General features: G+C 44.7%; 1 protein-coding gene across 1 annotated transcript; it reads right to left on the bottom strand.

The window, feature by feature from the left end:
• Nucleotides 1–1,303: 1,303 nt before the first annotated feature.
• BATF (basic leucine zipper ATF-like transcription factor) lies at nucleotides 1,304–22,762 on the bottom strand. Its single transcript, XM_079769503.1, has 3 exons — nucleotides 22,634–22,762; nucleotides 20,426–20,530; nucleotides 1,304–1,727 (listed from the first exon to the last, which is right to left on the bottom strand). The coding sequence occupies exons 1-3, from the start codon at nucleotides 22,694–22,696 to the stop codon at nucleotides 1,518–1,520; spliced, it is 378 nt and encodes a 125-aa protein (XP_079625629.1). The 5' UTR covers nucleotides 22,697–22,762; the 3' UTR covers nucleotides 1,304–1,517.
• Nucleotides 22,763–23,092: the final 330 nt, after the last annotated feature.

The raw sequence follows: 23,092 nt of genomic DNA, 5'->3' as shown, positions 1-23,092 counted from the left end.
CAAGGAGATTTGGGCAGGAGAGGGTCTAGGGTTGAGACCTTGCTTCCAACCAACCAGAACTGTTGATCCTGGTTGAGGAGGTTCTGGCACAGGGGACCCGCCCTGCTCCCCTCTTTTCCGTCTGGTCACCACGTCCCAGACAGCTGCCGGCAGGGAGGCAGCGGGCAGCGGGCAGTGGCCGTGACTTTGAAGGACCAAGGGATGAGACAGAGGGTAGCTGCTGAAGGGGCTGAATCGGGCGCCTCCCATGTCGGTTTTGTCCCCAGCTGGCTCAGCAGGGGCTTGGGGGGGGGCCTGCCATTGCTCTTGGGCAGGGGTATGGAGCATGCGGGCCAGCGGGCACTTGGCCTGGGGGTCTCTGAGGAGCTGGGGGACACTGGAGCAGGGGTACCGGAGCACACTGGTTTCAGGCTCAGCCAATACTGTGAATTTGAAATTCTGAAGGCAACCCTGTGTCACCCTCCAACCGTGCTCAAAGCGGGGGCCTGCAGAGCCTCATGGAGACAGGCCAGCGTGTGCTCTATCACAGCTCCCGGGGGAGGTCTTCAGCAGGAACGTGCCTGTGACCCTAAGCCACATGTTGCCCCATGGGGGCATGAGGAAAGCACTGCCTCCCGTGAGGGGTTGCCCTTGTGTTACTGGGGGCTGGCACCATCCTGGCCCGCCGCACTGGCCAGGGCTGGCTGCTGGACAGAGCTGAGGAAGTGTCGTTGTGTGGGTGGGATGGGGGAGCATCAATCGGAATGGCGGTTGCGCTGAATGGCATCTTGCCCTGGTCCTTCTCCATGACTAGAGAATGACCTGCTGACAATCCAGAAAGCGTGGGGCCATGAGGAATGGAAGGGGGAGGGGTCCTGGTAAGGTGATTTGGGGAGGAAAATCAAGAAGATGGCTTAAGGTGTGTGTGTGGGGGGGAGGCAATGGTAAGATATGTACACATATAATACCTTAATAAAAAAATTTTAAAAAAATTAAAAAAAAGAAGATGGCTTGAGGGAGGATGGAAGAGTCTTTGAAAGCCCCAGCTCACCAAGCAGGTTAACAAACGATGGAAAAGGAGAGAGATTAGCGGAGTCTTCAGAGCTTTAAGGGCTCTTAAGGCCAAGAACAAAAAAAAGGCCCCAGCCCCACAGAGTTTAAGGGTTCCAGGGAAACGGACTTGCCAAACGGGTTTCTTTTTAAGACATTTATTTAGAAAAATAACCTTTCCCTGCTTCCTCTCTCTTGTGCTGCGGCGCTTGTGCGGTATACCTGGTACAACTCTGGGTTGGGCCTCCCACCCGCATGGGGTCCAGCACGCGCTGAGGGGCTGCCACCCCGCTAGGAGGCCTCGCCCACTTCCTGCTTCGGTCCTGTGTTCAGTCCTTGTCAAGGCCCCTGTCTCCGCATCTCCAGGTGGAGAGAGGCCTCTGGGGGACGAGGGCCACCTGGCCACAGTCTGTGTGCCCCTCCCGAGGCCTGCGGAGCAGCCGGGGACTGGGGGTGTGGGCTCTGCTCTCCCCCACCTCTGGAAAAGCTCAGGGCTGGAAGCGCGGGGAGCTGACGTGAGGCTGGTGGAAGGCGTGGGCGCTGTACACCACCTCGGGGGGCGAGGGCGCGCTGGCGGCCAGCACCGAGCACAGGGGTTCGTGGCTGCTGAGCACCGACGTGAAGTACTTCATCTCCTCTGTGAGCTGCTTGATCTCCTTGCGCAGAGCCGCGTTCTGTTTCTCCAGGTCTTCACTCTCCTGTGAGGGGGGAGGGATCAGCACTGGAGATTAATGTCGGGCCAGGCCCCAAGATCTGAGGGGTGGGGTGGGAGCAGGAGGAGCCAGATTAGATTGACAGGCACATCCGTGGAGCAGGGCATCGGGGGATTTGCACATGTGAGTGTGTGCACATGTGTGCATATGTTTGTAGCGCTGTATGTGTGTATCTGTATAAGCATGTGTATATACAGTATGTGCATGTGTATGCATAGATATTAGGTTGAACCACATGAAATTGCTGATAATTGTCTGTTTCGACCTATAAGAATGGCAGTTTCATATGGTTCCAACCAAATAGAGGTGTATGTGTGAATGTGCATGTGAATTTGGGTGTGAGTGTTCTCCTTTGTGCATGTATGTACATGGGTCTCTGTGAGTGTGCATATGGGTTGAAAGTGGCAAGTGTCTGTCAAAGGAAACCGGCTGGCAGGCCAGAGCCTGAAAAAATGGTAAAGAGTTTATGAGAACATCTGATACTGATTTCACTGTTTTTCACTCTCTGTTATACTATACTAGTAGCCCTGCGCACGAATCCGTGCACCAGTAACTTGCTGCCGCCCTCCTGTAGCTTCCCCTCCTTCCCCCTCTCCCCCCATAGCTTGCTGCCCTGCCCCCTCCTGTAGCTCTCCGCCTCCCGATTGTAGTTCGCTGCCCCACCCTTCTGCAGATCCGTGATCCAGTCCTTATGCGGTCGGTCATTACACCTCACGGTGTAACAGATAATTAGCATATTCCTCTCTTATTATATAGGGTATTTTCCAAGAGGTCCCAGTATTTGCATTTAGTCTTATTGATGGGGAATATAAGACATTTGGGTGGGGGGGAGGGGGCTAGCAATCTGAATCTGTGCCAGTAACCTAATGTACATTCTTGATAGCCTATAATTAAGTCACTGCCCCTTTCTTAACAATCTGGTCTAGCAAGACGTGTTTTCCTAATTCCTCCCTGTTTACAAAGGGGCCATAAACAAAGAATGTAACAGTTTAGCTGGAGGGGAGGTCACTAGCACCACCCAGGCCAGGCATTTACTAGTAGATACAACCTAACTTCTCCATTCTAACGACTCAGGGGGGCGCTGTGGAAGCCCACCACAAAAGCCTGGTAGTCAGAAAACAAAGAAACCGAAGGGTATAAAGGGAAAGCTCCCTCCATAGTCACTCACTCAGGATCTGGAGAACTGTCCCCCTGAATCACTGTACTAGGACATCTGAAAATAAGTGGGTTTACCCTGAGTCTCTGAGTACCCCCTGTGTATTTTTCGGTTGCCTGGTAAATTCCGTAACATTGTGAATGGAATCCCTGGTGAACTGTCAGTGTCACCCAGGTTATTAAATGGTCACTATCCACCCGTGTTTGTTTTTGCTCAGTTCTGCTCACCCAGGAGCCTGTTACACAGCGTTCTGGGTGTGTCCCAAGCCCCTGTGGTTCCTTTTTTCCAGGAACACCTTTCCCCTGTTGCTCAGATGAACCATCAGATATGTGCTGATCAGGAAAACTCAGGGTAAAGAGTGCTGATTACTGATCACATTATTAATTAATCAACAGTGACACTCTGGAATCAGCATTTGCTGGAGAACAATCCCACCTTCAGAAAACTCAGGGGGATTTCATTTCCAATGTGTTTTTTGCAGTTCACAAGCCTTGACTCAGTGAAACTTTTCCACTACATTGGTGCCCGTAGAGGAAGGGGAAATGGCACCGAAGATGCAAATAAATTGTAATTTCAGTTCAAAAAGCAAACTAATATTTGGAATCGAGGCCTTATTGTGCTAGTTTTGTATGCTTTAGGTCAGCATTTTCCAAACCTACCATGTCATTAGAATTAATTAGAGGGCTTGTGAAAAATATAGTTTCAGGTGCTTCCTGGAAATCTAGAAGTTTAAACTCAGTGGGTTTGAGGCTTGAGGTGAATTCAGGGAATCTGACTTTTTTAAAAAGACGTTATTTTTTTTAACTTATTGATTTGAGAGAGAGAGAGAGAGAAAAGGAGAAAGACATAGATTTGTTGTTCCACTTGTTTTTACTATAATTTGCTGATTCTTGTATGTGCCCTAACCGGGGATCAAATCTACAAATATGGCGTATTGGGAAGATGCTCCAAACAACTGAGCTACCCAGCCAGGGCTAGGAATCTGAGTTTTTAAGAAGTGCCCTAGGTCATTCTAACAATCAGACAAAGTTTGAAAATACTAGTTAAATATGATATTAAACTTGTTTTAATTATTCAAGCACGTATTTAGTACCTGTACACAGTACATATGAACTCAAATGTTTGTTGGTTGATTGGCTGATGACATCAACTGCTGGACTAGAAGTTAACTCAAAATCATGATGCGCAGTGGGGAGAGGTAAGATAACTTGACACTGAAGGTTTGCCTTCAATAATCCACTCGGAGCATGAGCTGCAGGCTGGTGAACGAGCTAGCTACATTGCCACCGGCCCTCACCCTGCACCCGGCACCTGCCATTCATAAAGGGCGGACGTGGTCATGCACAGCTTCAGCCTGGCATTTCCGGTATGTGGCTCTGAGCTAGAAAATGTGCCTAGGTAAGTACAAAGGAAACCCCCCATCTCTAAAGTGGGGTGGGGGTGGGTGGGATGCCAGGAGTCAGAGCCACTGGCTGCTGCTTCTGCAAGGTGTGGCTCGATTACCATTTTAGTTGTTTCAAGGCACGTCCCAGAGGCAGGGCATCCCCTCTTTACCGAAAGGGGAGATAAAACAGTACTCAGACCCGGAGGGGCAGGGGGTGTTGGTAAGACGGGAACTGGGGGCCTGGAGTGCTGGTCCCTTCCTCTAGCCCTTTTCCTCGCCCCCTCTGAGAGTTTCCACTGGTGACAACACTTACTGTAAACTCTGTGCTCCGAAGAGCCTGGGCAAACCCCAGGCGGCAGGGAGGGGCAGGGTAGGCGGCGCCGGGACCCGCTGCAGCGCTCTGACCTTCTCCCCGCCGAGAGGCAGGCCCAGCTTTCCGGAAGTAACGGCAGGTTCCTCTGAGCTCCGTCTGAGCCAGCTCGGCTGAGCTCCCTCCGGCTTTCTCAGCTCCCTCTCCCTGCCCCACTGGCGTGCAGACCCCAGAGCTCTAGGAGGGGGCTCGTAACCACTGCCGCCTCTAACCAGAAAACCACCTCCTAAGACAACAAACTTGCCTATGCCTTGGGGAGCAAGACTGCTTCCTGCTGTCTTCCCCCCCCCCCCCCCCCCCCGCGCCCCCCGAGAAACCAGCGCTGCCAGCCCAGGGGCCACGCAGCCAGCCAGATGCACAAGAGGAAGAGTTTGACTTCCCTTGCGGGAGGAAGCGGCTGATCTGGGGCTTCCTCCCTCCGCATCCCCACCTCCCATTGCTCGGTCCACTCTGACCCTCGCTGGGGTTAGTCATGCCCTGGACAGGGCTCACAACAGGGGCATCTGGCAAACATGGTCGTGGGAGTAGCAGTTTACACAGAGGTACAATGATCGCCTCCCCTACCTTCCCAGTGCGGGCTGGAAACTTAGAACTCAGTGAGGGGGAAGAGGAGAGGACTATTTGGGAGGAAACTTTCCGCTTCTTACAGGCAAGTCTTCTGTGACAGTGGGGGAGGGGGGGCCTGCATTTCCCTCCCTGTAACCTGCTTTCTGCTTTCCGGAATTCATTTAGGCCCTTCAGGCTCCTCACAAGAACCCTCCAAGGCGGGTATGGAAGGCCAGCTATGATTATTATCCCCACTTTACAGACGAGGTCAACTGAGCCCTGGGACAAACCTACTCCTCCCTCCCCTCAAAATGACTGTGGCAGCAGCTGCTGGGAAAGGGGGCTATAGGATTGACCTCAAGACACTTGGCTTCTAAGAGGTCCATAAACTTCGAAGGAGTGATTGGTCCAAAGCCCCATAACCACAAAGGAGCAGAGCAGGGCTCCCCACAGCTCAGCCCCGGCTCTCTGTAGCACACCCAACAGATTCTCCCGAGAGACTGGTGACTCAGTTGACTGAAGGTCCATAGGGATTACTAAGAAGTCCTTGGCTGCCCTATAGTCTCCCAAGAGAAAAGTGGGTCTTGGTTTGGGTGATCCTTAAGCAGCACAGTACAGGATCCCTGAGTCGGTCACACTCGTCCAATCACCGAGCTGGGCATCTGTCTCCTGCCCTGAGCTGGGAGGGAATCTCCTGTCCAGCTATTGTGCTAGAGGGCTAACTAACTCCAGGCAACAGTGGGCTCCATCTGTGCTAACTGGGGTCAGGGGTCCTGGATCTTGATCCTGGTTGGGTGACCCTTACTGAGCCCATTGCCTCACTTTGGAACAGGAAGACTGGACCAAAACAATGAGTCTCAACCTTGGATGCATTGGGATCAGTGGATCTCCTGGGGAGTTTTAACAATACTGATGCTTGCCTCTGATTTAATCAGTCTGGGGTGCAGCCTGGGCATTGCATTGTTGAAGCTCCTCAGGGGATTCTAATGTGCACTGAATGTTAAAAAACACAGGATTAGAAGATGTCAAAGCCCTCTTCAACTCTCCAATATTTCAGATCCCAAATTGACTACCTGAGTGTATTAGCAAACTAGAGCTTCTAATCCCCACTTGTTGAGAAGGTGTGTCTGTGTGTGTGTGTGTGTGTGTGTGTGTGTGTGTGTGTGTGTGTGTGTATGTATGTATATTGGGGACAGAGGTATGAAAAATCAATTTATATTAGAAAGATTAGTAGGAACCAAAGTTTTAAAACAATGATGCAGCGTGACTTAATAACTAACATTTATTGAATGCTACCATGTGCCAATCACTCTTTTAAGTACCTTACAGTTATCATTATGTTTAATCTTTGCAACAACCCAATATGGTAAATAACATTATTATGCAGAAGAAGAAAATCTAAGGCTCAGAGAAGTTAAGTAACTTGTTCAAGGTCACACAGCTCATAAGTTGCAGCAACAGTATTTGAATTGAGGCAGTCTGGCTTCAGAGGAGCCCACAATCCTCTCTTGACTTTGAAGTCTGTTTAAATCTTATTGATAATTATCTCCTGTAAGGCCTCATCCCTGTTGTATTTCCAATTTAATCTTCCCTCTTTTCCTACCTCATGCAAATCCAAATGCTAATGTTCACAATTCACCCTCACCTGTGGGCTTACTTGATGCCACTCCTATCATGAACCACAAGCAGCTTGGGGGTGGCTAAGAAAGAGGCTTCATGGGGGTGTGGGAACATTCTGGGGAATTCCCTACTGGAGGGGCCAAGGAGGGGGTCACTCAAAGAGCTCTTAAATGATGGGGGAATCCCCAGGCAGGTCCCTTACCACAGGGAAGCCAGCTGGGACCAAAGCTAAGGACAGGCTCTCGCCCAAAGCTCTGGCAGGGACTCTCCAGGCATTCTGAGCAGGGCTTGGGCTCCTTCCTGCCAGCTCTGGTTGAGTGCCTTGACCTTCTCCTTGAATATTCGAAACACAATTTCCAGAAAGGGAAAATAGTCCCTGTGTGTTTCTTCATTAAGAGAACATACAGTCACTTATTGGTAGGGTGACATTTTTAGCTCTCAACCACACTTAGTGTGCGAAGCTTATGTCCCTCACACCCAGTTATATGTTCTATCTCCACCAGTTGCCAACCCCCATCCACCCAATGCACATGCAGGGCAGACCCCCCCCATTCCTGGAGAAGTCTGCAAATTGAGAGATGGGACATTGCCCCAGCCATCGTGGGATCTATGCCTACGCCTCCTACTAGTCCTGGGGAAATTAGCCCTGACTCCTGTTCCTTACCTGAGGAGGGAAGGAGAAAAATCACAAAACCACAGGTCTTTGCACTGAATAATGTATATGTCTGATTCTGAGAAATCTTCACTTTCATGCCTTAAAGCTGAAGTGCTGGGACCATCAGCACCCTCCATCATCACCTGATGCTTAGCCACATCAGCCATGCCCTCAGGACCCTGTCTGGAGTCCAGTCACCCATTCCTTGGCTTTTAGGACTATGAGTTCATTGACCTCATCTGTGGGAAACACTGTAGGTTGACCCACTCAGCATCTATCCCAAACCCTCCCCCTTACTTTGCTCTAGAGAAAGAATTCCTCAAATACCCAGCTGCTCTAAACCATGTGACAGATTCTGACCAATGAAATATAAGCAGGAGTACCTATGGGGCAGAGCATTCCTTCCCAACTAAAAAGGCAAAGCCTCACCGGGACAAAGGCTCCCTCCCTCTGCACAGATTGATGCCTGGAGGTCCAGCAGCCAGACTGCAGCCTTGAGGACGAGAGTCACACACTGAGGATGGCTGTGCAGACAGAGAGAGGGAGCTTGGTGCTTTGATGACATCCTCGCACTAGCCCTAGTCTATCCACTTCTGAATGTCTTCTTATGAGAGAGAAATAAACCGTGACTTAGGTGTGACTCTGACAGTTTTCTATTATTTGTAACTGACTGCACTCCTAACTGATACCTCAAGTTAGCAAGGTTATCACTAGCAAGCCCAGTCCTGAGAAACAAACACAACTAATAATTGCCATCAATACATAGGTTTGAACTTTGTTTTGTTTTGTTTTTGTGGGGATTTTTGTTTGTTTGTTTGTTTGTTTGTGTTTGTTAATCCTTACCTGAGGCTATTTTACCATTGATTTGAGAGCGGAAGGGAGGGGGAGAGACAGAGAGAGAAAAACAATCGATCTGAGAGAGACACATAGGTTGGTTGCCTCCCGCAAGCAGTCGAGGTACATGCCCTTGACGGGAATCAAACCCACGGGCCTGACACTCTACCCACTGAGCAAAACTGGCTAGGGCTGTTTGTTTTCTTAAGCTGCCAGGGTTCTGAGACTGAGCGCTGGGGTTATACACATATAGTTGCCCCACACTCACTTCTCACATTCTACCACCTGCTCCTGACAAAGTTCAAACGTCACTGCTCCCAACTCTCAACCATGTCTGCACATTGCCATTACCCGAAGAGCTTTAATAAACCTTCATTCACAAACTTCACCCCCGAAAGATTTCAGTTTCATTGTTCTGAAGTGGGTCTCAGGCATCCATATTTTAAAAATACTTCCCAGGTGAGCTAAATGAGCAAGTAGTTTGAGAATCACATCAATAGCTGATTTATCTTTAAAATAATGTAAGAATATAAAAATATATACAAGGTTGAATTTTATTACATTAATTTTATTATATATATAAGTAATCTATAGCAATAAAAGCATAATATGTTAATTAGACTGGACATCCTTTTGGATGAAGCCAGAGCTGTGAGGGAAGCCCGGGTCCCGGGTGCCAGAGGGAAGCTGGTGCTGGCAGCCGGGGGATGGAAGGCCTACTCTTGCACGAATTTTGTGCACTGGGCCTCTAGTATAAATGTAAAGAACATCAAAAGGGTGGAAGAACATTTCTAAGTAAAAAAAAAAATTTCTGAAAGTTAATGCCTGTTTAAGGCAAAGTGCCTCACTATTACTATTACATTATACTTAATGAAAACAATTTCAAATAGCCCAGAATAGTTCATTTTTAAGATGGAAAGACAAGAGGTAGGGCATCTATTAGAATCTCATTAATTACAACATTATCAAACTAGTTCTGAACTATTGAGCTCCGTGAGGGCAGTGACGATCATTGTCTTCACTGTTTTGTCCTCAGTGACTAGGACAGTGCCTGGCAACTTGGAATTGGTAATCATTTACTAAAATCTGAGATCTGCAAATGGAGAGTCCACTAAAGAAATTCGTGATGCCCATAAAACTTCCCAGGAGTGTTTAACCAACCATTTAAGTACTTGAATAGCTCCCACTTTGTAATTCCAGGATAGTTACAAATAAGCGTAAGAGAATCTTTTTTTTTTAAAGTCCAAGTCGAACCCCAGCTTAGCAACACTTTTGTTCCCCAAACTAAAGCTATGGGGTGCAAGCAGCAGAATTACACCACCTTAAGAACGCTAGCTCAGACTTGACTTTCCCCATCTATACCAAAGGAAGGAGACTTGACCAGCTGCAATGAAAAACCAAATGATACGGATAACTTCATCTGATTGATTTGTAAGAAAATGCCAGGCTCTCTGCATTAAACAAATGAGTAAAGACAACTTTTCCCATATGCAAAACAAACAAACATAAAATAAAATTATTACTTTGTTGTTCTATTTGCTCTCTCATTTAACTCTTAAACAGCCCAGTGAGGTGCTATCGCTTCCGGTTTTGTAGGTCAGATTTATGTTCAGATATCTTCCCCAGCCAGGATTTGAAGTAGTTTTGTTGACCACTCCTCTGCCCCCCAAATCTGGTTCCTGTTTCCTAGAGCACAGTTGCCTTTATTCCTGAGTCCTCCTCACTCCCTCATGGACCCCAGCCCCACAACACCTCTGCCTGACTCTTGACTGGCTCCACTCAAGGCTCTTCTGAGAGCACCTTTACCCAGATCTTCCCAGTCTTCTCTTTGACCCATATTTGATCTCAGATGTTCAGGGCTTCAGAAAGGCCATCCCTGATCACTGTCCTCATCCCCATCCCTTAGAGTCACTGTCACCATTAATTACACTCTTAGATTTTCTTCAAAGCCTCTTCGTGTGATTCGTGTGTTCATTTGTCTGTTTTCCAGTCTGACTTCCAATTGAATGTAAAGTCCATGAAACCAGGGACTCAGTCTGTCCCTGCTGTATTCTCAATGCACCTGGCACATAGGAGGCCATCGTGTACTTGTACAGCAGAATGAATCATTTCTGCTGACATTAGCACTAGTACTGGGAGTGTGTATAATTTCCTGGGCCACCCTACCTCCTTAGCAATAAGGCATGTTCTTGTGGGGGTGTGAGTTCAATCCCCAGTCAGGGCACATACCCAGAAAATATTTTAGTTACAGGGTCCTCGGGTCCAGGAGATGACATTTTAGTGCTAGGACGCTAGTCCCCTCTGCTTGGCCTTGACATTTATCACTACTCTTGAGTTTTCCTGAGAGCTCCAGGTCTCCCTTCGTGGTCCCTCTACATCTAGGATGACCAGAGGTTTACGGGGACAGTTCCAGTTCGTACTTATTGTCCTGGCATAGTTGTTTCTAGTGCCCCTTTTCACTCTCAAAAGTGTTTCCATTTGGAGGATAAATGATAAGATCTATAAAAACCTGACCCCCAAATTCCAGGTCAATGACATCTTCTCTGTTCCTATCTACTATTTCATCCAGAGTTCACTTCACTATTTGATCATTTTCTTATGGTATTAAATAAAAAAATATACAGCATAACTACATTAAAGATATTTTTAAAAAATTCTATAAGACCATGATCCTAGTCCTCTAACAAGACTGTTTTCATTTGTGCATGTTGCCATCTTGTCCTTTCTAATGAACATAAAATACCTATTTTTATAAAATCTCAATCATAGTACAGATACAATAGGTATTTCCTTCCTGCCATAATTTTGTTATAATCACCACAATTAATATTTTTAATGTCTATACCGTCAAACAGATGATCCACAATTTACTTAAGATGGTCTTCTAATGTCAGACATGTGGTTCTATCAAAATGTTGCTATCATGAATCATGCTGCAGTGGACATCTTGATCCACGCTAGTTTTTGTTTGTTTGTTCAAATATTTCCTAGATAAAGTCCTAGGAGTGAGATTACTGTGGCACAGGGCACAGCCAGGCTTCCGGTTCCTGGTAAGTATTACTGAGCAAGCTGTATTACTGAAGAAGGGTAACGTAAGATGTGCAACATCACCGGCAGTGAATGCATACATCAATTTCCTTACAACCTAATTTTAAACACTTTATTTGGCCAACTGGCTCTTTGAAAACTTCTTAATAATATTACAAATTATTGATTACTACAGAGGAAGAACTTGCTATGTGTCAGTTTGGTACAGCAGCAATTTTGCCCCTCAAGGGACATTTGGGGGTGTTTGGAAATATTTTTGATTGTCACAACTGGGGCTGAGGGGGTGCTACTAACATCTAGTGGATAGAATTTACATGTTACAATGCATAGGACCCCTCCCCCCACCCCCTCCACACACACACACAACAAAAACTTATCTGACTCAAACTGTCAGTAGTGTCAAGGTTGAGAAACCCTTTGTGTGTGTCATTTTCAAAATCAGAATAGAAAATAAGGTTATTTTCATTCTGGTAGGGAAAATGTTACATAAGCTTTTATGTCATAGCTTCTGTCCACTAATCTATTGGAGTCTTGATGTTTTTCTTAAAAAGGATGTTCTTTCTACAGCATAAACATTAAATTTGCATTTATTTCACTTGATGAAAATATTTTCCCCAATATGTCATTGTCCTTTTCATCTTGGGCTACAACTTTAAGACCTTTTAAAATAAAGGAACACTTAAACATCAGGCCCTCTCAATCTTAGACTCTGTCCCTTGCTGGTCTCCTGCTGTATGCTTGGCTTCTGTTGCGGAAGAGTCTCTAGGGCATTCAGACATACTGCCTAATTCTTGGTTTACTCTTTGCAAAAGGACATGTGAGCGCAACACCATCTGCATAACAAAGTCCTGCTTAGCAATATGGCACAAAACAAAGCTAACGGTGGGGCCCTGGCCAGGTAGCTCAGTTGGTTAACGCATCATGCCCATATGCCAAGGTTGTGGGTTCAATCCCCAGTCAGGGCACATGTAAGAAGCAACCAATAAATACATAAATATGTGGAACAACAAATGGGTGTTTCTCTCTTTCAAATAAATAAATAATTTTAAAAGTTTTTTTAAGCTAAGGGTGAAAAGTCAAGAAGTTTGGGTTCTTGGTTGCCCTTGAGAAAGACATCAGTGTCCTCATTGGTAACACAGTAGTTGAGTTCAATGCATCTCCTTTTAATTCTGCGGTTCTATAGACAAGGGAGTCTGATAGCCATTATTGTTACTCCCTCGGTAAGCTGCCATGTGGACCCCTGACAGGACTCTCTACAAATAACCCACCATCTGAAGGGGACTTTGTCCTGTGGAATCAATCTATGCTTCCTAGGAAGCCGGGGGCCTGATGGAGTCCTACCAAGAAGACTAAGAAACCCCCCAAGCTGCTTGGGCATGGGCTCTTTGCCAAGACTCTCCCATTCTTTTTAAGAGAAAGAAGGCTGGGTGCTGCTGAGGACAGCTTCATAAAGAAAATAGTCTAATTTTTTTTAATCTGATTAAAAATGGTATATATTCATCATAATAAAATAAAAAAAAACGACAGAAAAGTGCTAGGTGTAAAGTAAGCTACTCAAAACTCAGCCACTCAGAAATAACCACTGTGAGGCTTTTAGAGAATATCCTTCCAGACATCTCTTTATGCATGAAACATGACCAAACCCACACATTTCACATTAACGAGACTGTGCTCTGCATACTCTTTGTCACTTACTTTTTTTCACTTGGTCTATGTCACTGACAACTTTCTGTGTTGATAAATACAATCTTCACAGTCATTTTTAAAGCCAGCACAAATGATAGTGGGTGAGTGTTTCATAATATGTATAATCCCCTATTGTTGGGCATCTGTCCAATTTTATAGTATTGATAAATAATGATGAATTGAGCTTCTTTGTGCAACATTTTTTCTTCAAATTCTTGTAAGTGAAATTGCTGCTCCAAAGGGTAGTCACAGATAAGATGTTAATATTCATCCTTACACAGCTTTTTAAAAAATATTGTTTCAGTGGAGATATTGATATATTTCATAGAGACATCTTTACTTTTTTTGACCAGGCCTAATGATGGAGGGGGAAAGTGAAATTTTGGAGGATGTTGCTTAAAGAACAAAAAATAAATTCAAGAAGAGATTCAAGGAGGATATAGGCTATGGAAGATGAATACATCTTTATAAGAGTCTGAAGAAAGAGGCAGTATAGCTTAGTGGTTAAGAAGACAGATTTTGACGTCAGACAGGTCTAGTTACAAGCTCTGTGAACTTGGACAAGTTACTTAACCTAACATAGGGCTTGCAAAGTGAAGTTTTTGTACAGATTAAATGAGGTACAGCAGGTAGCACACATAACACACAGTTCCTGGTACACAGTCCTGTGTTCAATATGTTTTTGATAAAAAATTCATAGCAATAGAAGCCAAGAGAAATGTCTCTTTTCCACAGGTGGTTCGCTGATTTTACACTGAAATTTTTAGGGTAGAACCAGTCAGAACATTGCTTCTTTGTGGTTTTGGTTATTGTTGTTCTGTTTTACGAATTTTTTATAATTTCTCAATGCCAATAAAGCTATGGGATGCTTTCCAAGAGAGAGCAAAAGAGCTCTGTGAGTGGAAAGGGACTCTAGGCAGACTTGTCTTTCAGGCCTCCCCAGAAGACCAAGAGCAATAGTGTTATTCTGAGGAGGCCTGGGCGGTTAACATCTTTGCTGAGCTTCTTTTCCTCTATTACTCAGATTTCTTCCAGTTATAAATATCTTATTTCTCATAGCATCAGCTTAAAGCTTTATTTAATGCATAATTTACACTCGTGATGTTTGCTATATACGGCATTAAAGATCTGCTCTGGAACCTGTAAACCTTCCCCTTTTATTAAACTAGCGCGGGACTCCTTCAGGAGCCGGCCCCTGGCAAGCACCTGTCCTGCCCCTGTCGAAGGGAGTACCTGAAGTTTCAGCTTTCAGACTTGGCCCCGTTACTCTACCTTGCTTCCAATTCCACCCTCAGGGCCAGATCTGACTTGCCAACAGCACAGCTCTGAGCTCTTACTACTGTCTGCCTGACATGGCCTCTACTTTCCGCCTTTTCGTGAACAAAGCTTCTCAATTGGTCTCAACTCTCTTTCCCACTGACTCAGAATCCTTCCTACTTGCAGGCACCTGAGAGCCACTACAATGAACCAGGATGGCCACACAAATAAAACCAATCTGCCGTCCCTTTTACGGCCTGCATAGTCCTGTAGACATTAGGGTTCTTCATTATAAATCTTAACGGATGGTTCTCCCAAAGGACTGAGGTATTTGTGGATGTGCAGAGGATAAAATGTCACAGTGGAAGACTATTCAGTGCCTAAAATCAAAATTTGAAAAGAAATCATCCTAATGCATATGTTGTAATGATCGATGTTGAGAATTTAAATATCTATATTATAAAAATGAAAACACCCAAACTATATTTTTAAAAGGTAAAAAATGCAAAGTATTTCTCTTCTGCTTTAGACTTTCCATCCTACTTTTCAGAAATAAATACCATTAACAGTTATTTGAAAAATGTTAAGTTTACACATATATATATATGCACAGATAAATTTTTGTCTTTATTAGAAACATGCATGGGCACAAACTATGTGCCATGTTCACACCTTTTGCACTTAAGAGTATAGACGTTTGATAATCTTTTCAGATTAGCACAGACAGATGTAACCTGTTATTTTTAACAATCCCATGGTATTCCACTGAACGAGCAAATTATAGTTTAATTAGTCCTCTACTGATGGGTATTTGGCTTGTTTCCAGTCTTTGCTATGACTAACAATGCAGCCATGATGATCTTTACATGTACATAATTGTGTAATCTGTGGGTATGTTTGTAAATAGACTCCTATATGGAAAATTGCCAAGTAACAGGGTGTGCACTTATAAATTGGATAGACGTGGTCAAATGCCCTCTTACTGGAGTTGTACCGACTTATACCCCTACTAGTAATGTGTGGTGGTACCTGCTTCTCTAATGCCTTGGCAACGTCGTGTATTAGCAGCATTTTCCTCTTTGCCAATCTGGCAGGCGACTTTCACATTGCTTTACTTGTCATTTCACTAACTATTATGAAAAGAAGCATCTTTTCCATATTTATTTGCCATTTATTTCTCTCTTCCTGTAAAATGCCTATTCATAATCATCGCTCGTTTTTTTCTTTGGGTTGTCAATCATTTTATTATTCATAAGAGCTCTCATATATTAACTAAATATGCCCTTTTTTGGTCATATGTGTTGCAGATGCTTTTCCCAGTCTACCATTTGCCTTTGATCTCGCATATAGTAGCTTAAGCCGTATAGAAAATTTCACTTTTATGTATAAAGGTAATGTCTCGCAGTATTTCCCTTTATGGTTTCAAGGTTTTGTGTTTTATGTGGAAAAAACTCCATTCCAAGATAAATTTTTTAATGCTCGTTTCCCCCAAATTTCTTTAGTTTTCTTTCTTTTTTTTTTTTATAAAAAACATTTAATCTATATGTAAGTTGTATAAGAAATAAAGATCGGGGGGAAAGGAGACATATGTAAAACTTTAGACAATAAAAAAAAAAGAAATAAAGAAGCTAGCTTCCCCGGCCGCTCCCCCCGCCCACCCACCCGCCGCCACCCGACAAAATGGCTAGCCAGTTGTCCCAATTCTATTTATTGAATAATTGCTTTCACTCACCGGTCTGAAATGCCATCCTACTCATTTTGCATTTGAACTGTGTCTTAGGAATTGACATATGTGATTGGGTCTTAAATTTGAATTTGTTTGAGGTTTATTTCTGTATTCTATTCTATCCAATATTCTGTCTTTTTCATATTGTTTTTATTTCTACATTTGTAATTCCCTTTAATATCTTATTCAGGTAATCTTTTCTAGTTGCCCTCCTTCTTTAGAATTTTTTCTGGAAATTCTCACATGGTTATTTTTCTCTGGGAACTTAGAATAGCTAATCTAGTTCTCTTCCAAATCCCAGAAAGTCCTATTGGGCTTTTACTGGGATCACATTAAATTAAATTTTAGATTAATTTAACAAAATTGCTATCCTTATATAAGATATACCTTTCCATTTATTTTGAGTGTTTTTAAGTCACTTAGAATAATTTTATAGATCTAAAAGATTAAGTTTTGCATATTTTTTGTTAAATTTATTCCTTCCTTCAATTTGCTGTTGTTGGTATTATAAATGGAATCTTGTCTCCAATTAAATTTTCTAATTGGTCATGGTTTACATATAGGAAAGTTATTACTTTTTGTGTTAACTTTGGAAGCTGACTGGATTCTCTTAAAATTTTTAAGTTTTTCAGCTGATTATTTTGGGTCCACTTATTAGCTACTGATACCTTTTGAAAATGAACTGGTCAAAATATGCCCTTCTCCTTTTAATCAATGTCTGTACTAAACCTAATGAACTCTATAGTTGTCTGTTGCAGAAACTTAGTGTAATGGGTGCTGTGTGAGACACCCAACCAGAAGAAAATTAAAACAGAATGTGGATAAAGCATCAGCCTGTGGACTGAAGGGTCCCAGGTTTGATTCCGGACAAGGGCACATCCCCAGGGTGTGGGCTCGATCCCCAGTAGGGGGCGTGCAGGAGGCAGCGGATCAATGATTCTCTCTCATCATTGATGTTTCTACTTCTCCCTCTCCCTTCCTCTCTGAAATCAATAAAAAAAAATATTTTAAAAGAGAATGTGGACTCTATTGATATTATGAGAAGAAGTACTTGGTCCAGTTTATGTGAGGGATAGTCGATGCTGGATGTTGTAACATTTGCATGAGATTAAATACAATAATCAAAAGAGGGTCTTTCCCTACTGTGTTGATTTAAAAACAATTAATGTACAGTATCTTGATGTAAACCACTATAGATAAATATGGAAAATGTTAAGTAATAAGTATTCCCCAATTTCACAGGAAAAACAAGATAATTCTTTTGGTAGATTAAAGATAGATAGTAGTGGTAATGTTGAAATTGAGAAGATGGCATTATCCTAGTATATACGAGCCTAGCACACTAATACAAACATAGTCCTTATGTGCTGCTGTACTCACAGTAGTTTCTAAACCCTGGTCTTTAAAGTGTTGATAGATGAGTCCTATGACTATGTCAGAGGGCCAGAGAATAGTTTCAGAACCTCAGCATGTGGAGCCAAGCATGAAAAGGAGTCCAGGGCAAACCAAGCACTCAACCCTAAGGATGTTGGTGATAACCAGAAGATTTTCTACCTGAATAACAAACGTAAGAGGCTAATGGATGGAGAAGATGGGTAATTACCACCTGAGAGGAAATAAATATTTAGACCAGAGCCAAACTTTCTGTTTGGTGGTGACAGATTTATATGTTGTGGCCAAAAGATTCTACCTGATGTCGAAAAACATCAGTTGCATTGGCTGCAATCCAAGCTTGCTATGTAAACTCTGATGTGACCTACTCATTGGGCAAAAAGTGAACGTGAAATCTGTGGTGCTCAAAAGAAAGGAGTGGGGAGGAGTTTGTGTCTAGGTGTGGAGAAGATGGGAACATTCTGGAGACTGAGGCTGGGGTCGGGGTGTTAATGTGTACATGATTGGAGGCTCTACAGACTCCAAGCCCCAGGGATTATCCTAATCTAGTTATGACTAGTATAATCAGATGGGCTAAATCTTTTGGTTCTAACTCTTATAGAGTGAGAGAGCTGAGTCAGCGCTGAAAACCTGGCCACAGCAAAGAAACATACAGAGCACCCTCACTGATATATCCCCAGTGGGTTGAATGAAGACAGTGGGTTGAATGTACAAGGAGACAATGGTGCAGCTGGAGATTGGAAGACTCCTTTGTTCATGCTAAGTGAGCTGGCATGAGTTTGGAACCATTTCCGGGGTGGGGGAGTGTTGTAGAGGAGTCTGAAGCATCAAAAGTGTGTCTGAACGTTCCAGCCTTGAAGACATCTTTCTGTGAAATTCTGCGATCTATAGATATAACATATTTTATTATTATAAGAAGCAAAATAAATCATCATAACTAACTATATAAATATATAAAATATATAAGTATGATGACTTATTTTGTTTCTTATAAAAACTATTTAATATTACTCTTTTTATCCTTAAATTTTTTAAATATTTGTTATATGCCAGGCACCATGTTGAACTCTGTATACACTATCTCTATAAGGTAGTAACTGTCATTTTCCATTTTAATCTGAGGGAGGTGAAGAGCGTCTCTAAGGTTGCTCACACAGATTGCAAGCAGTGGGGCTGAGATTCAAACCCTGTCCTTTTGACTGCGGAGCTGCTGAGCTATACTTAGTTTCTACATTTAAAAAAAATTGCAAACTTAGAAAGTTTATAGCAGTTTCCCAGTCTCAGGACATTGTCTACTTGCACAAAAAAGGAAGGTTTTATCCTTTCTGATTTTTATTTCTTTGTGTGTTTTTTTGTTGTTGTTGTTGGCTTGCTCTAAAGAATATTGAATTAGAATCAGACTCTGATAGAGACAAAATGAGCGATCATAGATTTTCAAGCTTAAAATAGTAAACTGGAGTTTTGTGAGATCCTAAGCCATAATGAAATCATGGAGAACATATCAGTAGCAGGATCAACAACTTAACATTTAGACTGCTGATCACAGTTATCAAAGAGAAGGACAGACTTGCTGTTCATTCATTCTTTCTCTTTGTTGTTCAACTCAACAAATATTTATGAACTTAAAACTATATTAGCATGCAAAGGAAGATACGCTGATTACATTTCCAATAAAACACAGGCATCCCATCAGAGATGTCGGTGCAGCCTGCTCTCTGCTTCCTCAGAAAGCTTTTCTCTAAAACTGCATCTTGCTTTTTCTTTTTTTATAAATTTACTTTTCAATTACAGTTGACAAACAATACATATTTATTTCAGGTGTACAGCATAGTGATTAGACATTTATATACCTTGCAAATTGATCACCCCAATCAAGTCTAAAACCCGTCTGACACCACACATAAACATCTTACTTTTTCCTGATAAGATGGAATCAGCTATTCTAACTGGCTGATTTCCATTGCTAATCTTTCAAATAAACACAAGCATATTCATTTTTGGTGCCAATTGCTCTTTTACCATTGAAATGAGTTACTAGGATGCTGGAGGTTTGGGAATGGTTCAGGAGGCAGGGCAGAAAGGCAGAGTTGCTAGAGAAAGTGGAGTGGATGGAAGAGGAAGGAGCCAGTGAAGTAAGAGTTAGTTAATAAGGACCAAATTAAGGGGCAGAGTGAAGAGAGGCCAGGTGATAAGGTATGGCAGACAAGGAGGGAGTATTGCTGACAAAGCACACAGCCAGAATCTAGAAACACCAACTAGGGTTTTGGGCTGCTGGTGGAATTGCAATTCAGCATTGAATTGCTCAAGCCAGGGGTCAGGGCCTTCTCTAGAAAATTTGAGACTAGAAGCAACTCAATGAGGATGGTGAGCATCCCAAGTAAGTGCACTAGAAACCACGTATTCCACAGACCCCCTTGGGATATGGTTAAAGAGAGAAGTTTCGAAATAAAACCTTGGTGTTCAGAAAAAAAAAAAGAAGTAACGTGCAGTACCCTATGGACCTCCTTGCCTCAAATGCAGGGTGGCTGCCCAACTGGGCTCCCAGGGGATGGGACTATATGAGATCCTAGCACTGCGGGATGTTGGGCTTCCCCAAAGCTCTTCATAACATCTAAATTCCTCCGAGACAGTCCTCCCTTCTGCTCTCTAGGCTCATAAGGGATGGAGCTTTCTCTGGCTACCCCATCCCCGAGCAGGTGATTCTGCCTTCCTTTCAGCCTCTGGGCTTCCCCTGCTCAACTCATTTACCCCTCATTCCTCCTCAGGGGTCAGCAAGAAGGGGCTCCTTTCTCTTTCAGCCTTCTGGCTCATTCCCTGCCAGAATCTTCTCAATGCACTAAAAGGAGAGCCTCCTCTCCCCCCTCACCCCACAGCCCATCACCCTTCTTCTTACTCCCCCCACATCCACTTCCCCACGCAGGCAGATTCAAAGCTGTGGTGTAAGCATCCATGGGTGGCAGGGAGCAAAGTCTAAGGCTCAAGAGGAGGAAGAAAGGTCTGAACACTCACCAAGTGCAGGGTGTCGGCTTTCTGTGTCTGCCTCTGTCGGCTCTTCTGGGCAGCAATGCGATTTTTCTCCCTCCTCTGAACTTTCCTCACATCGTCAGATGAGTCCTGGGGGAAGCAGATATGATGAGAATTAGGCACATCTTGCTTCTCTCTTCTGAGCTAACGCAGGCTCTCCTGCTGTTTGACATCCACCCATCCATCCTTCCATTTCTTCATTGTTTCATTTGCCCATCCACCCGCTATTTACCAAAAGGCCAAATACAGAAGGGAACTCTTCCCCACACTCTGTTATGCTCCCTTAGGTCTCTATAATTTTTTTGCCCAAAAGTTACAGGAAGAGGGCAAAGACCTTGAGGCCTCAATAGAGCTGTATTTGGAAAAGATGGTTAAGGCGATGAAGTGTGTTTTATCACCTCTCCCCCTCTTCAGGGTTGCTCCACCCTTACTCTCTCACTTTTTGGCTCAGAACTTTCTTGCTATTTCTTTTCAAAACTTTTTGAGCACCTACTATGTGCCAGCTTCTGTACACGTGGCTGGTACCCCTCTGCTGGCTGTGCTAGTGACAGGGGCAGTGCCTTCTGCTGCATTCCTGGGCTGAGGTCCCCATCCCAGATCTGTCTCTTCTTTCCCTGAATTCCTTTCATTATGCACAGTGACCTTGACATTCCCCATGACCCTGAGCTCAAGAGGTCAAGACTGGCTTTAATGGTGAAGATTACCTGGCCGTGGCAGGTAGTGAATGGACACTTAAAAGGACGAGGGGACCTTGGGTGTTCTCTAAGTGCATCTCGCAGATGGGCATGTCCTCTGCTTGGGCAGAGAGGTTAGCTCCAGCTTTCACCCAGATGCTGCAGGATGAATGGAGGAGTCTGAGTGAAACCTTTTTGCAAGTCCCCCCAGTCTAGAGGTGTGCCGTTCCTAGGGCAAGACTCTGTGCTCACCAAGCATATGCCTCACTAATTTGCCCAACACTTCCAGCCATTGCAGTAGGAGGGCATTGGGTTAGATAGGAAGGAAGTGCTCTTCCTCTGAGGGGCATGCGGACCAGGTTACCATGGAAGCCATGAGTAATTTCCTTCCTAAGAAGAGTACAGACTTCCAGGCAATCTGAACCACCCTGATACCATCTCGGGCAGAGGACTGGATTGTTTGCCCTCTAGGGGTCTCTACTAGGACTCCTCCCAACCTGCTCCTCTCCTCTTAATGCATGACCCATGCTATATTACTTTTATTTTGGCAGCAGCATTTCGAAAACCCTCTTGGATATCTGTGCTAAGAAAAAAATGGAAGACATTTTAATCCCATAATGTATCGGAAGAGAAAGAAGCCTTCCTATGGAGAAGGATGTCAAGAAATGTGGTAAAGAGAACACCCCAGAAACTGTGAAGCAGGCCGAGTACCCCATTTTTGGCAACCCCCACGCTGGAAACTTTGGACTTAGAAGTCACAATCTAGACTCCAAACGCCCCAGAATCTCTACCTCAATCTCTCTGGTTTCCCTGGAGCTGAGCTGAGCTGCTAGGAAATGTCTCCAAGTCTCTAGTCACCTCCTGATTTATTTCCTTCCTCCTGGCCAGAAGCCACGGGGGAGAGCGGTGTTGGCCGCAGCCAGCATCCCTCTGCTGGCTGTGCTGGTGACAGGGGCAGTGCCCCAGTAGATAAGATAGACGATCGAGCCTTCCGTGCTGCCCCGGTTCCCCTTCCTTTTAACTTCTTTTTTTTTTTTTTCTCTCCTTTTCTCTGCCTGACCCCTGTCTCTCTTGCCCTGACGGCTGTCTCCCGGAACACCACATCTCTAGCCTTGGGGTCATGCCTGCCAGCAGCCCAGGCCGAGGCTCCTCCTCTTGTGATTTACTGCCTTGGAGAACTGCAGAGTCTTTCCTGCGAGAGACCAGAGTTCTTTGATGTTCATTCTCCCCTGGGCTTCCTAGAAAGCTTCACGGGGTGGGAATCCAGGTGAGGCGGAGGCGAGGGGCACCTTTGGAGGACGAGGAGGAAAGGGGGCTTCGGCAGAATGGGCAGAAGGGTTAGGGTGTCTGCCAACAGGCTCGGCTTGATTGCAAATCCCACGTCTCAAGTCTAACAGACTGCTTATGCCACCGGCCACTCCCTCGCTCCTCGGCAACCTGGGCAGGACAAGGAAGCCTGTCCCGCTTGGTGTCCCCCCAGGAGAATCAGACGGGAGAAGGGAGGGAAGGGGGACCCTACCTGTTTGCCAGGAGGGGGAGAGCGGCTGAAGCTGGAGTCGCTGCTGTCGGAGCTGTGAGGCATGGCTGCAGTCTTCTGGGCTCTCCTCGCAGCCCCAGACGCCTCTGGGCTCTCTGGTCACCAGCTGGCTTCCCTTCCCGACTGCTCCCAGGCCACCAGGCCGCCAGCCCACCCCCTTGGCAGGTCCCTGCTCTGCCCGCCCGCCCGGCAGCCACCTCTGACCCCTGTGTCCTCCTCACTCTAGGGTGCAGAGGCACTGCTCCCCACAGGGACATGTCGTTAGCTCTGGGGCTCTCACGCTCTCTCTCTCTTGTGGTTTCTGGTAACTCACGCTGGAAGTCACATGGGCGGAAACTTAAGTTAGAAGTTAATTTAAGATAAAGTACATATATCTGGGAAAAGACCCACAGAATTATGTGAAAGAAAGAAAAAAATATACACAAAACCCCAGATACCTTC

This window comes from Cnephaeus nilssonii (assembly GCF_951640355.1).
Source record: "Cnephaeus nilssonii genome assembly, chromosome: 4".
NCBI classification, from domain to species: domain Eukaryota; kingdom Metazoa; phylum Chordata; class Mammalia; order Chiroptera; family Vespertilionidae; genus Cnephaeus; species Cnephaeus nilssonii.
Note: the sequence above shows the minus strand (reverse complement) of the source record. Positions and strands in the feature narration are given on the sequence as shown.